We start from the raw sequence: 13,101 nt of genomic DNA on the forward strand, positions 1-13,101 counted from the left end.
ACAAAATCGATTCAGATTATTAAATTGGTGATAAATTGTTACTGTATTTTATAAAGAAACATTTATGATCTCATTGGAAGACATTCTCAACCACCCAAGTTATGCTGATTTTATTATCTTAACCTTTGTTTTTAAGGAACTTGGGAAAGTGGATCTAAATTTTCTTTTGATGTTATGTCATTTAAATAATTTTTCAATTCCCTCACACACATGTGGGCTTTTAATTTTTCAAAAGAATCCCCTAAAGTCACACAACAGTTAACCATTATTTGCTCTGACGCTGAGTGCCCAACTTTTCCCCATCTCGGCTTTCATTCTGTGACCATAAGTGAGTGCTTTTGTCCAGGTACAGACAGTCGGCTGGCTGAGGGAGAAGTTACACACAATTATTAGTGTCTTTTGTTCAAGTAGTATACAGAAACTTCTACGAATGTTTCAAGAATACCATAGCAATGTGTAGGACAATTCCCAGACGACAAAAGCTTTTTTCCCCAGCACTCAAAATTATGTGGTTAATGATGCTGAAATGGTGAGCATTTTCTATTTTCAGAGATTCAATATCACAAGGGGAAAAGGCACTCACACTTGATTTTAAAATAATCCATTGGTATTATTAACCTAATTCTCACCTTTGGAAGTCCATCACCAAAAGTTTAATCAGAATTGTGATAGGTTAGATTCATAGTCAATCTATAACAAAAAAAAAATGTCGTTAAAAATAGGGAAGATCAGAGCACTTACTTTGCCTGCCTGCCCTAAGTGTTCAGAACATGCTAGATGAGGCTATATCTACTCACCTTTTTTTGCCAGACTGGGCCAGGGTTTTTGATCCTACCATCAGTGGAATTAGTAAATATTACAAGTTGTACATGTTTTTGACTTGACTTAAATTTTTTTTTCCAATAGAAACTATGTTCCAACTTCCTGTCAACAATCTTGGCAGTTTAAGAAAAGCCCGGAAAACTGTGAAAAAAATACTTAGTGACATTGGGTTGGAATACTGTAAAGAACACATAGAAGTAAGTAGCATGCCATTTTTAATTTTAACATAACTCAGCTTCTGATCCATTACTTTGTGTCAGCAGCCGGATGGTGAACTCTTAGGTATGACTCGGATTTTGAACCTCAGCATTAGCTTCACCAGAGCTTTCTCAATTAGCCTTACTCCCTTCTCGCTAAAAAGGGCTTTTCATCTTTGCATCCTGAGGCAAAAGCAGTTACCATTGAGGACATATGTATGTCAGACATTTCACTAGGTGCTTTAAAATTGTCTCTAAATTCAAATCCTTAAAACAACCCCTAGCGGGATGTAGAAATCTTACCTCCAATTTACAAATGAAGAAGCTGTAAGGAAATAGGTCCACCTCACAGTTAAGCCTGTAGCAGGGTCTGTCTTTGGGACTCCAGAGCCTGTCCCCATCCTGACAACACCTGAGTGTTCTGGTTGGCCTTCTGATTGCTGAGGCACGGTGGTTTGGGTGCTCGTCGTCTCTCTCTGTAGGGTTTGAGCATTTGTTGGCCCCTTTGACCCATCATAGACTATTGTCTTCCCCTTGTGTAGCAGTTTGGACTTTACAAACTGTTTTTCTAGCCTTTTATTCTATGAGCTTTATGTATAACAGCCCTGTGAAATAGCCAGTGCATTGGTTCCTCCTTTTCCAGATCTCATTGCTGCGGGTCTTACACTTAGTTGGTCAACAAAGCCTCTGATTGAAAAGAAATGTTTAAAGACATTTTTCCCACTAGACTTTAAGTTCCAGCTGGTCAGGGACCAGGACTACCTTGTCCATCCATATATCCCCAGCAGTGCTAGGCACAAAATAGGCACTCAGCAAATGTTTGGATGGAATTGAAAATAAAAAAGCAATTTCCTTTATTCAACAGGTGGTCTTCTCCTGATTCCCACCAATAGTCTAGGGATTTGTCATGTAGACTGAAGCTTCTCTAATTATGTTGTCCCCAGCACGGAAGGTCACTCCACTCCCCTTCCAACCCCTCCGAGTTCAGGTAGATCTGCCTGATGAAACAGTCCATTTATATCACATTCAGGGGGCCATCTTCCTAAGAATAAATAATGAAAATAATAAGGTACCTTTTCTATACTGCATTTGACTTTTTTTCCCTCCCATGATTAACACCAATTACATGTCCTGGAATTGATATGCACTTGATTTTCCCACACTGTGAACCTCTTAGGGGAAAGGGGAATTATACCCTAATACTTTTTATCTTCCTAGCCTGGGGGAAGCAGGCCATTAAGTTTTTACATAAGAGTATAAAATATAATAATATTTCCTTTGAAAAGCTTCCTTTCTTCCTTTTAGTGTTCAGAAATCTTGAGTTTTCTTCCTCGTCCAATCTTCCCTACCCCGCCCCCAATACCAGGATATCATATCTGTAGTGCTATAAGCAAACATTACACTCCATTCTAATACTGCCACTGAGAAGTTACAACACCCCAATGAAGGGTGCTTTGGTATTAAAATGTGGCTAAATTTTTTTTAATGAGAACTTCCACATTTTCCTTGGAAACCTGTCAAGACCATTAGGGGAATGTTTTGGTGATAAAATTTTCAATACAACTTCCACGTGCCTTTTTGTATTTCCTAAGAGCTTTGTGACTCCTGGTTTAGTTCTTGATGGGGTTGATTTCCCAGTATATCACTCCAGCCCCAGTTAAGGGAAAGGATGTATAAGTAAGATAGAGGTAGAGTTGATACCACTATGTTTTTGTAAACTTCTTTCACTGTTTTCTAGGATTTTAAACAGTTTGAACCTAATGACTTTTATTTGAAAAACACTACATGGGAGGATGTAGGACTGTGGGACCCTTCTCTTACAAAAAATCAGGTAAGTGGCACAGGTACTCATCTTTCAGCTCGAGACCTTTCATAGTAATGAATTGTTTGTAGGGGACCTAAAGTGGGAGATGTTGAAATGATTCCAGTCATGCGCCACATAATGGCGTTTTTGTCAATAATGGACTGAACAGTGGTGATCCCGAAAGGTGATGGCAGGACTGAGAAACACCTGTTACAGCCTAGTGACGTTGCAGCGGTAAGACAGTGGTGCGACGTGTTGCTCTGTGTTAGTGCTGATGCTGGTGTAAACAGACCGCTGCTGGTCGTACGGAAGTGTAACACATGCAGTTACGTACAGTGCATAGTATTTGATAATGGTAATAAACTGTTACTGGCTTATGTTTACTCTTACACTTTTCATGTTATTTGAGAATATATTCTTTCTACTTAACTTTTTTTTTTTAATTTTAACTTTGTATTGTTATTCAATTACAGTTGTGTGCCTTTTCTCCCCCTCCCTCCCCCACCTCCACCCTCCCCCTGGATTTTGTCCATGTGTCCTTTATAGTAGTTCCTGTAAACCCCTCTCCTCACTGTCCCCTCCCCACTCCCCCCTGCCCAACTTTTTTTTTTTTAAGTTTGCCATAAAACATCGTTTTGTTATGCCAGAAACGGCTTCATGCATCTATTTACCGCATCTCTTGATTGCATCATTATTGTGCTTGATTTAATCTTGTTTGTTTAGTTCATCATGCCCCCTGAGCATACCCAATCCACTGCTAGTGTTGACAGTGAGAGGCCATGTCGAGATATTAACCTGGAAATAAAAGAGTGATTAAGGACTACAAAGGTGGAAAACCAGTGGTGGTTATTGCTCGGCAGTCAGGCACGTCCCATTCTACCATAGCTACAGTCTTGAAGAATAAGAACAAAGTGACAGAAGTTGTTGAAGAAACTGTTTCATTAAAGGCAACGAGATTAACAAAGATTTCATGAAGGCCCTGTATCAGGCATGGAGAAACTTAATGACCAGACACAGAAGCATATACCTCTCAACACCTTGACAGTCATGGCCAAAGCAAAATGTTTGTGATGGTGAAAGAAAACGCTAGACCCAACTATGATGTTGCATATACTGCTAGCTCTGGGTGGTTTAAAGGATTCAAGAATGAATCATTATTCGTTACAGAATGTGAAAGTGAGTGAGTGGTAAGTCTGGTAGTGCTGATGTGAGGGCAGCTGGAAAATTTTTGGAGACTCTAGGTAAGCTGATTGTAGAGGAAAATTACTTGCCAGAGCAAATAATCTATATGAATGAAACCTCCCCACTCTAGAAAAGGATTACTGAAAGGACTTTAACCCATAAGAAGGCCAAATCAGTGTCCGGTTTCAAGGCTTTTAAGGACGGGATAACAGTCTTGCTTGGGGGCAGTGCTGCAGGCTGCAGATGGAAACCTTTGTGATGGCACAGTGAGAACCCCAGGGCCTTCACCCATATCAGTAAGCACATAGTACCAGTGCACTGCAGGAAAATGGAAGTCACAGATGACGCAGCTCCTCTTCCAAGATGCCCTCCTGAATGGCTACAGTAGCAAAATGGAGAAGTACAATTTGGAGAATAACATGTCTTTTCAACATTTTGCTTATTGTTGGTAATGCTCCTGGACATCCTCCTTTTATTGGTGATCTTCACCCCAATATCATAGTAGTATTTCTCCATGCAAACACCACCACCTCTTTGATCCAGCCAGTGAATGAAGGAGTTACAGCAGCTTTTAAAGCCATGAACCTTTGCCCGGGCTATTGTTGCAACAAGAAAAACTCTGGGAAGACACTAATGAAATTCTAGAAGGATTATAATATCTATGACTATGGTGATGTCACCTAGGAATGCATGTAAGGCATCTGGAAGAAGACACTCAAGAGGTTTGTCCATGACTTCAAAGGATTTGCCAAGGACGAAGAGGTTGCAAAAATCAATCAGGCTTTGGTTAAGATGGCAACCAACTGTCACCTGGGTCTGGATAAGGGTGACATGGAGGAGCTCCTACAGGTGGTTCCTGGGGAACTGACTAATGGGGAGTCGTTAGGACTGAAACAGGACCACATGGCTGAAGCAAAGGCAAGAGAAAATGAAACTGCAGAAGAAAAACAACCCTCAATAAGCTCCTTAAAAAGTTTGAAGACATGGACCCCAACACAGAAAGGTTCTCATAGTAGAGAGGAATGTTCACGGTGCAGTATCTGCTAACAAGCAAGTCTGTAATGAAAAAAAACAATCCAAGGAAAACCACCATGGACATTTCTGAAAAGAGTGAAACCTTCTGGAGAAGAAAGAATTGTTACCTCAGAGATGACAAGACAGCCCCAGGCATTGGAAGACCAGACCTTCCAATGCACAAGATTTGGAGGTTTTAAAGATTTTTTTAATGGCAAAAAGCTTATAGAATAAGGATATAAATAAAAAAATAACTTTTAATACAGCTATTATCTGAAGTAAAAGTTATAGTAAGCTAAGATTAAATTATTTAAAGATGCTCTGGCTGGTGTGGCTTGGTGGATTGAGTGCTGACCCGCAAATCAAAAGGGTCACAGGTTCGATCCCCAGTCTAAGGCACGTGCCTGGGTTGCGGGCCAGGTCCCCAGTAAGGGGTGTGCGGGAGGCAACCACACGATGTTTCTCTCTTTCTCCCTCCCTCCTTTCACCTCTCTAAAAAATAAAACCCTTTTTTTTTTTTTTTTTAAGTTTTCCCCCCCCATGAGTTTAGTGTAGGCAGCATGCATAGTGATTTTAAGGTCTACAGTAGTAGATAGGAATGTCCTAGGCCTTCACATTTACTCATCACTCACTCACTCACTGAGTTATCCAGAGCAACTTCCAGTCCTTGCTCTCCATTCACAGTAAGTGCTCTCTCTGTATAGGTGTGCCATTTTTCTATCTTTTATAGCATATTTTTATTGTACCTTTTGTAGGTTTAGATACACAGTACTTAACCATTCTGTTACGATTGTCTATAGTATTCATTACAATAACTTGTGAAGATTTTTGTAGCCAAGGAGCAACAGGCTATACCACATAGCTCAGGTGTGTAGTAGGCTGTATGTACCATCTAGGTTTGGGATGTTCGCACGACGAAATGACTTAATGATGTATTTCTCAGGACATGTATCTGTTCTTAAAGTGACACATGACTGTATTTCACATTTTCTTAAGTGGTAGGGAAAAGAAGAACTCTGTGTCTTTTTGTCATTGAACTAAAACTTCAAGTTTAAAAGTTAGAAATTTTGTTACTTAAAAATTCTGAAGCTCATTGTATGCTAGCACTCCCCTGCTCCCCCCAAAGGACTACTTCTGTTTCTAAAATTCCTCCAACATTCTGGTCATCTAGGTTATCCATCATTTTTCTGTGTTGCAAGCCTTGGTTTTTTTTTTAGAAGGGAGAACCAGGCTCATTCTTCCATTTAAGTTTTCTTATTTATGTTGATGTCACCTACCTCTGTGGGAGGCAGGGGTTGGTGGCTTAATAAGATAGCAGTGACAGAGAGGTATGACTTAAAATTTTTACAAATTGGAGTTAAAAACTGAGTGCAAGGCAGTAGCGTTACCAAGTATTGTTAGGTGAAGCTATGACAAACATAGAGGAAGTTAATGGGTAGCATTTCCTATTCCGTAGGGAGAAGTGACTGTCATTTCAAACTTTACCATTACCTATTTCAGTAGCGATTATAATTCTGGATTATTGATCTGTTTATCTATTGGAACACACTTGTCGGGGAATTAGTACTTTTAAATTTTTCCTCAGAAATTTGATAGTATTTGATAGAACCAAATTTGTTTGGTTCTGTTTTATTAATTCCCCAGAAAAGGGTATTAACCAACAGGATTAGTATAAAAAAGCCTCCAAGTGGGACACATTGCTCAGTTTTATGAATCCCAGATCTTCATATTCTAACACTAAAGGTTGAGATTTAAGGAAAAGCAAAGTATTTCATTTTGATTGAAACCAGTATCTAAAAGTAGGTTTCCAGGGAGAAAAGATCATCTCTGGCCGACCTTGTGTTTCACCTGTCCTCATCGAAGGACCAACTACACGAATGTTGATAATGAGCAGAGTTCTGGAAGTTGCTCTTTGATACCAGTGCTTCTGGCTTTTTGCAGCACCATGGGCTCCTCTCAGTCTGTAAGGTATTTTTTATTTAAATTCTTAATTTGAGTCAAAGAAGCTGTCAGCTTCGTTACTTCTTTGAAAAGGTTAGAGCTGCTCTTGGTTAGGAAGGAACAGCGCGGCTTGCAGAAGAAAGCCTGCTTTTCAAATCAGTGTTTGGATCGGCACTGAAATCTGAATACTACCCTGGACTTCCGTCACAGGGAAAATGGTTGAGAGTTTTGAAGATGGGCCTTTTCTGTGTGAGAACATTTCCATGATGGGAAGAATCAAAGCTGTATCTTCATATTCTGTTGCCTGATTGTCCTGCAACACTCTGGGCTTTGAATTCTACTGTATATTAAATCTGAAGCTATACTGACTCACAGAGGGAAAGTGATTGCACATAGTTTGTTCTCGTCATTTCTAACTGTCGAATGTTTATCTTGAAGCCATTTGTCTTTGGTGTGTCTGAAACCGGTCAGCAGATGTGACTCTGGTCTTTTCTAAGCTCTGAGGAAGAACTTAGAATTGAGTTTTTTATTTACACTGTGGGACTCAAAAGCACTTAGTTTAAAACAGCTTTCTCACTTGAGTATATTTCATGAATTTATTTGCAAAAGAAAAAATCAATGCTTTAGAGAGCTTCGGTTCTAAAAATAAGTATCTATTAGGAATAGGGAATGTCTGAATGCTACTGCCTATCTGAATGGCATTCTGATTCCAGTTCTTGTCTTTTCTTTAGGACTATCGGACAAAACCTTTTTGCTGCAGCGCTTGTCCATTTTCTTCGAAATTCTTCTCTGCCTACAAAAGTCATTTTCGGAATGTCCACAGTGAAGACTTTGAAAATAGGATTCTCCTTAATTGCCCCTACTGTACCTTCAATGCAGACAAAAAGACTTTGGAAACACACATTAAAATATTCCATGCTCCAAACGTCAGCGCACCGAGTAGCAGCCTCAGCACTTTCAAAGATAAAAGCAAAAATGATGGCCTTAAACCTAAGCAGGCTGACAGTGTAGAGCAAGCTGTTTATTACTGTAAGAAGTGCACTTACCGAGATCCTCTTTATGAAATAGTTAGGAAGCACATTTACAGGGAACATTTTCAGCATGTGGCAGCACCTTACATAGCAAAGGCAGGTGAAAAATCGCTCAATGGTGCTGTCCCCTTAGGCTCAAATGCCCGGGAAGAGGGTAGTATTCACTGCAAGCGATGCCTTTTCATGCCAAAGTCCTACGAAGCTTTGGTACAACATGTCATCGAAGACCATGAACGCATAGGCTACCAGGTCACTGCCATGATTGGGCACACAAATGTGGTAGTTCCCAGATCCAAACCTCTGATGCTAATTGCTCCAAAACCTCAAGATAAGAAGGGCGTGGGACTCCAGTCAAGAATTGGTCCCCTTGCTTCTGGAAATGTCCGGTCTTTGCCTTCACAGCAGATGGTGAATCGACTCTCAATACCAAAGCCTAACTTAAATTCTACAGGAGTCAACATAATGTCCAATGTTCACCTGCAGCAGAACAATTACAGCGTCAAATCTGTAGGCCAGGGCTACGGCGTCGGTCAGTCGATGAGACTGGGTCTGGGTGGCAGTGCCCCCGTTTCTATCCCTCAGCAGTCTCAGTCTGTGAAGCAGTTACTCCCAAGTGGAAATGGAAGGGCTTACGGGCTTGGGTCGGAGCAGAGGTCCCAGGCACCGGCACGATACTCCCTGCAGTCTGCTAATGCCTCTTCTCTCTCGTCAGGCCAACTGAAGTCGCCTTCCCTCCCCCAGCCACAGGCATCCAGAGTATTAGGTCAGTCCACTTCCAAACCTACTGCTGCTGCCACGGGCCCGCCCCCCGCCAATACTTCCTCGACCCAAAAGTGGAAAATATGTACAATCTGCAATGAGCTTTTTCCTGAAAACGTCTATAGTGTGCACTTCGAAAAAGAACATAAAGCTGAGAAAGTCCCGGCAGTAGCCAACTACATTATGAAAATACACAATTTTACCAGCAAATGCCTCTACTGTAATCGCTACTTGCCCACAGATACTCTTCTCAACCATATGTTAATCCACGGTCTGTCTTGTCCGTACTGCCGGTCAACATTCAATGACGTGGAGAAGATGGCAGCGCACATGAGGATGGTTCACATTGATGAGGAGATGGGACCTAAAACAGATTCTACCTTGAGTTTTGATTTGACATTGCAGCAGGGTAGTCACACTAACATTCATCTCCTTGTAACCACGTACAACCTGAGGGATGCCCCAGCTGAATCTGTTGCTTATCATGCCCAAAACAACCCTCCAATCCCTCCAAAGCCACAGCCAAAAGTTCAGGAAAAAGCAGATATCCCTGTTAAAAGTTCACCTCAAGCTGCGGTGCCCTATAAAAAAGATGTCGGGAAAACCCTTTGCCCTCTTTGCTTTTCAATCCTAAAAGGACCCATATCTGACGCACTTGCACATCACTTACGAGAGAGGCACCAAGTTATTCAGACAGTTCATCCAGTGGAGAAAAAGCTCACCTACAAATGCATCCATTGCCTTGGTGTGTATACCAGCAACATGACCGCCTCCACTATCACTCTGCATCTGGTTCACTGCAGGGGCGTGGGAAAGACCCAGAATGGCCAGGACAAGACAAATGCACCATCTCGGCTCAATCAGTCACCAGGACTGGCACCTGTGAAGCGCACTTACGAACAAATGGAATTTCCCTTGCTGAAAAAGCGAAAGTTAGAAGATGATAGCGACTCACCTGGCTTCTTTGAAGAGAAGCCCGAGGAACCTGTTGTTTTAGCTTTAGACCCCAAGGGTCATGAAGATGATTCCTATGAAGCCAGGAAAAGCTTCCTAACAAAGTATTTCAACAAGCAGCCCTATCCCACCAGGAGAGAGATTGAGAAACTGGCAGCCAGTTTATGGTTGTGGAAAAGTGACATTGCTTCCCATTTCAGTAACAAGAGGAAGAAGTGTGTCCGAGACTGTGAGAAGTACAAGCCTGGTGTGTTACTGGGCTTCAACATGAAAGAATTAAACAAAGTTAAGCACGAGATGGATTTTGATGCTGAGTGGCTATTCGAAAATCACGATGAGAAGGATTCCAGAGTCAATGCTAGTAAAACTGCTGACAAGAAGCTCAACCTTGGGAAAGAAGATGACAGTTCCTCAGACAGTTTTGAAAATTTGGAAGAAGAATCCAATGGAAGTGGTAGCCCTTTTGACCCTGTTTTTGAAGTTGAGCCTAAAATCTCTAATGATAATCCAGAGGAGCACATACCGAAGGTAATTTCTGAGGATGCTTTCGAATCTGAGGAGAAGCTAAACCAAAAAGAGGGAGATGGTTCCAAGTACGAAACTCTTCACTTGACTGAGGAACCAGCCAAACTAATGCATGAAGCTTCTGATAGTGAGGTTGACCAAGATGATGTTGTGGAGTGGAAAGACGGTGCTTCTCCATCTGAGAGTGGCCCTGGTTCCCAGCAGGTGTCAGACTTTGAAGACAACACATGTGAAGTGAAACCAGGAACCTGGTCCGATGAGTCTTCCCAGAGTGAAGATGCAAGGAGCAGTAAGCCAGCTGCCAAAAAAAAGGCTACCATGCAAGGTGACAGAGAGCAGTTGAAATGGAAGAATAGTTCCTATGGAAAAGTTGAAGGATTTTGGTCCAAGGACCAGTCACAGTGGAAGAATGCATCTGAAAATGATGAGCGCTTATCCAACCCACAGATTGAGTGGCAGAATAGCACAATTGATAGTGAGGACGGGGAGCAGTTTGAGAACATGGCGGATGGCGTGGCTGAGCCGATGCACGGCAGCTTAACTGGAGTTAAACTGAGCAGCCAGCAGGCCTAAGTGTCAGGTCCTCTGGCATCAGAGACATGCTGCAGCCTGGAGCTCAGTTCTCCGAGTATGACTGACTGCAAAACTACTCCAACTGGTACTGCCTTCTGAGTGCTGGGTCATCAGGCTGTACGGACCTGTGGCCACTGCAGCCAGTGGCAATTTCTGTGCCACGTGATCTTGCTTCAGAACTTGCTGTGACACAGTAACTTAATGTGAAAAACCAATAAGCTGGTGGCTCACATATGCACACGAGGAAAAGCAAAAGGTTTATTTTATCTGCCTTCTCAACATTTCTTGCCCTCTGTAAAACGGTTGGATGTCCTTAAGACGTGTTCTCCTGATTCACATGGTAGCGTAGGGCCAACATACAAGCTACCAGTCCGATGTGTATAGTAGACTTCGGGGAAATTTGGTTTTTTTCATGTATTCATTCTGAATAGTTGAAATGTATATTTGTACAGTCTTTTAGACCTATTCAAGTGATGCTTATGATATTGTTATTGTGTACCCATCATAGGTTTTTTTTTAGTGTTGCCCTTGCTGTGTAATAAACGCTGTATCTAGTTTACCTAGCAAAGCCTGAAATGACGCTAGTATGGACTTTTGAACAGACTTAGTTTTTGCACATAACCTTGTACAATCTTGCAACAGAGGCCAGCCACGTAAGATATATATCTGGACTCTCTTGTATTATAGATTTTTTCTTGTTCTGAATATTCTTGACATTACAGCTGACAAACAAAAACCGGTATTTCAGGATGTTTTCTGAAATCTTTTAAGCTAAAATCACATGCAAGAATTGACTTTGCAGCTACTAATTTTGACACCTTTTAGATCTGTATGAGAAAGTGTGTTGTGTTGAAGCAGCAAGCCAATGTGTGCTGCATTTTGGGTATTTAGTTTTCTCTTTAGTTAAACACCGCCTGGTGTATTCATTTATACCATCTAATATATGGCACACTGTTGTAGTATGTATAATTTTGTGATCTTTATTTCCCTTTGTATTCATTTTAAGCATCTAAATAAATTGCTGTATTGTGCTTAATGTAAATATTCGCTTTATTACACATTACAGTTCTGTGTCCATGGTTCTGTCTTGTGCCCAGCCATCGAGGACACCTATGGAAGACATGGTCTGCCATTGGCATAAAGAATGCTTTCGTGGCACCTGTTAACATTCTTTTGGTTTTGTCTTTTTTCCTTTTTAACTGCTAAAATAAACATCCTTGGGTTTTTAGTTCCCCTTTTGTTAAGGAGCAGGAACCTGCTTATGTTTGTAAATGTCTCGATGATAAAGGGATGAGGACAGAAGTTGACATTAGTTTGCAAGCAGAATCTTAATGCCCTGGTGTCCTTTCTTCTAAATGAAGTGAATGTTATTTTTCACCTTACGGGAACAATTGTACTAAAACAGGTAAACTACTGTTACACAAACTCTCTTGACCATCTTGCTATGAAGAAAAAGGCTTTGGAGATCACACTTTTGGAGGGCTTTCAAGATGGAAGGAGCTGGTGTATTTACTATGCAAGGATTCCCAAGAGCAACTAATACTAAAGAACAGTAAGTTACAAGGAGGCAGTATTAGCCAACACTTTCAGCAATTGTAACAGTGATGGGACCCTCCGATCCATGCGGGGACACTGGCCTAAACTGAGAGTTCTGACGTGGATGGTTTCCATAATGTCTAAGACTCCAAAAGATTCATCATCTTGTGAATGCTTTTGTTGCCTGAGTAGAAATTCAAGCAACCTCTTCCTAAAACGTCATGCTACTCGGTACAGGAGAAAGCATGAGGGAATCTTAAGGCTGTTCGGGGTTGGCATGAGGCTAAAGTCCTTTACCGTTAGGTTGTAAGTTGTGTGGACACCAGCTAATATTTAGGACAGATTGTCCCCAAATGCCAAATCAAAACAGCATTGGGAAGGATAGTGGCACCAGCTGAATTTAAGCCATCTCACATTTGTTTTGAAATTGCTCTGCCTAATAAACAGGTGGGAAGAATTGGGCCTGGGCTTTTTAGTCTTACAAGGAGTACTAATGAGGGGTGTGCAAAATAGCCGGGGGTGGGGGGCAGAAACCTGTGAATGCTTCCTTGCTGAGGTGGTGGGAGTGGACCTTGTCAACATTCAGAAAAGTTTAGCCACCTGAGAAGTGGACCTAATGGAAATGTTGCAGAAGCCCTAAAAGTGTCTCAATAAAAGCCATTTTATTAAAAGAAAGCTGTTGCTACTGTTTGCTTTTGGAATGATCTGAAAATAAAAGCTGTGGCAAGCTGCTACCTGCTGGGTAATTAGAGAATATAACTGG

The 13,101-nt window shown here is 41.4% G+C and overlaps 1 protein-coding gene across 2 annotated transcripts in view; it reads left to right on the forward strand.

Moving 5' to 3' along the window:
• The window catches only part of ADNP (activity dependent neuroprotector homeobox), a 32,120-nt gene extending 20,276 nt beyond the window's left edge, over nt 1-11,844 (forward strand). For both annotated transcript variants that reach the window (XM_053926307.2, XM_071221735.1), the window contains exons 2-4: nt 907-1,019; nt 2,758-2,850; nt 7,692-11,844. In XM_053926307.2, coding sequence (XP_053782282.1) covers nt 912-1,019; nt 2,758-2,850; nt 7,692-10,802 — 3,312 coding nt within the window. In that variant the 5' untranslated portion in view covers nt 907-911 and the 3' untranslated portion in view covers nt 10,803-11,844. The remainder of the gene's footprint in view (nt 1-906; nt 1,020-2,757; nt 2,851-7,691) is intronic.
• Nucleotides 11,845-13,101: the final 1,257 nt, after the last annotated feature.

Source organism: Desmodus rotundus, chromosome 6, assembly GCF_022682495.2.
Source record: "Desmodus rotundus isolate HL8 chromosome 6, HLdesRot8A.1, whole genome shotgun sequence".
Lineage (NCBI taxonomy): Eukaryota > Metazoa > Chordata > Mammalia > Chiroptera > Phyllostomidae > Desmodus > Desmodus rotundus.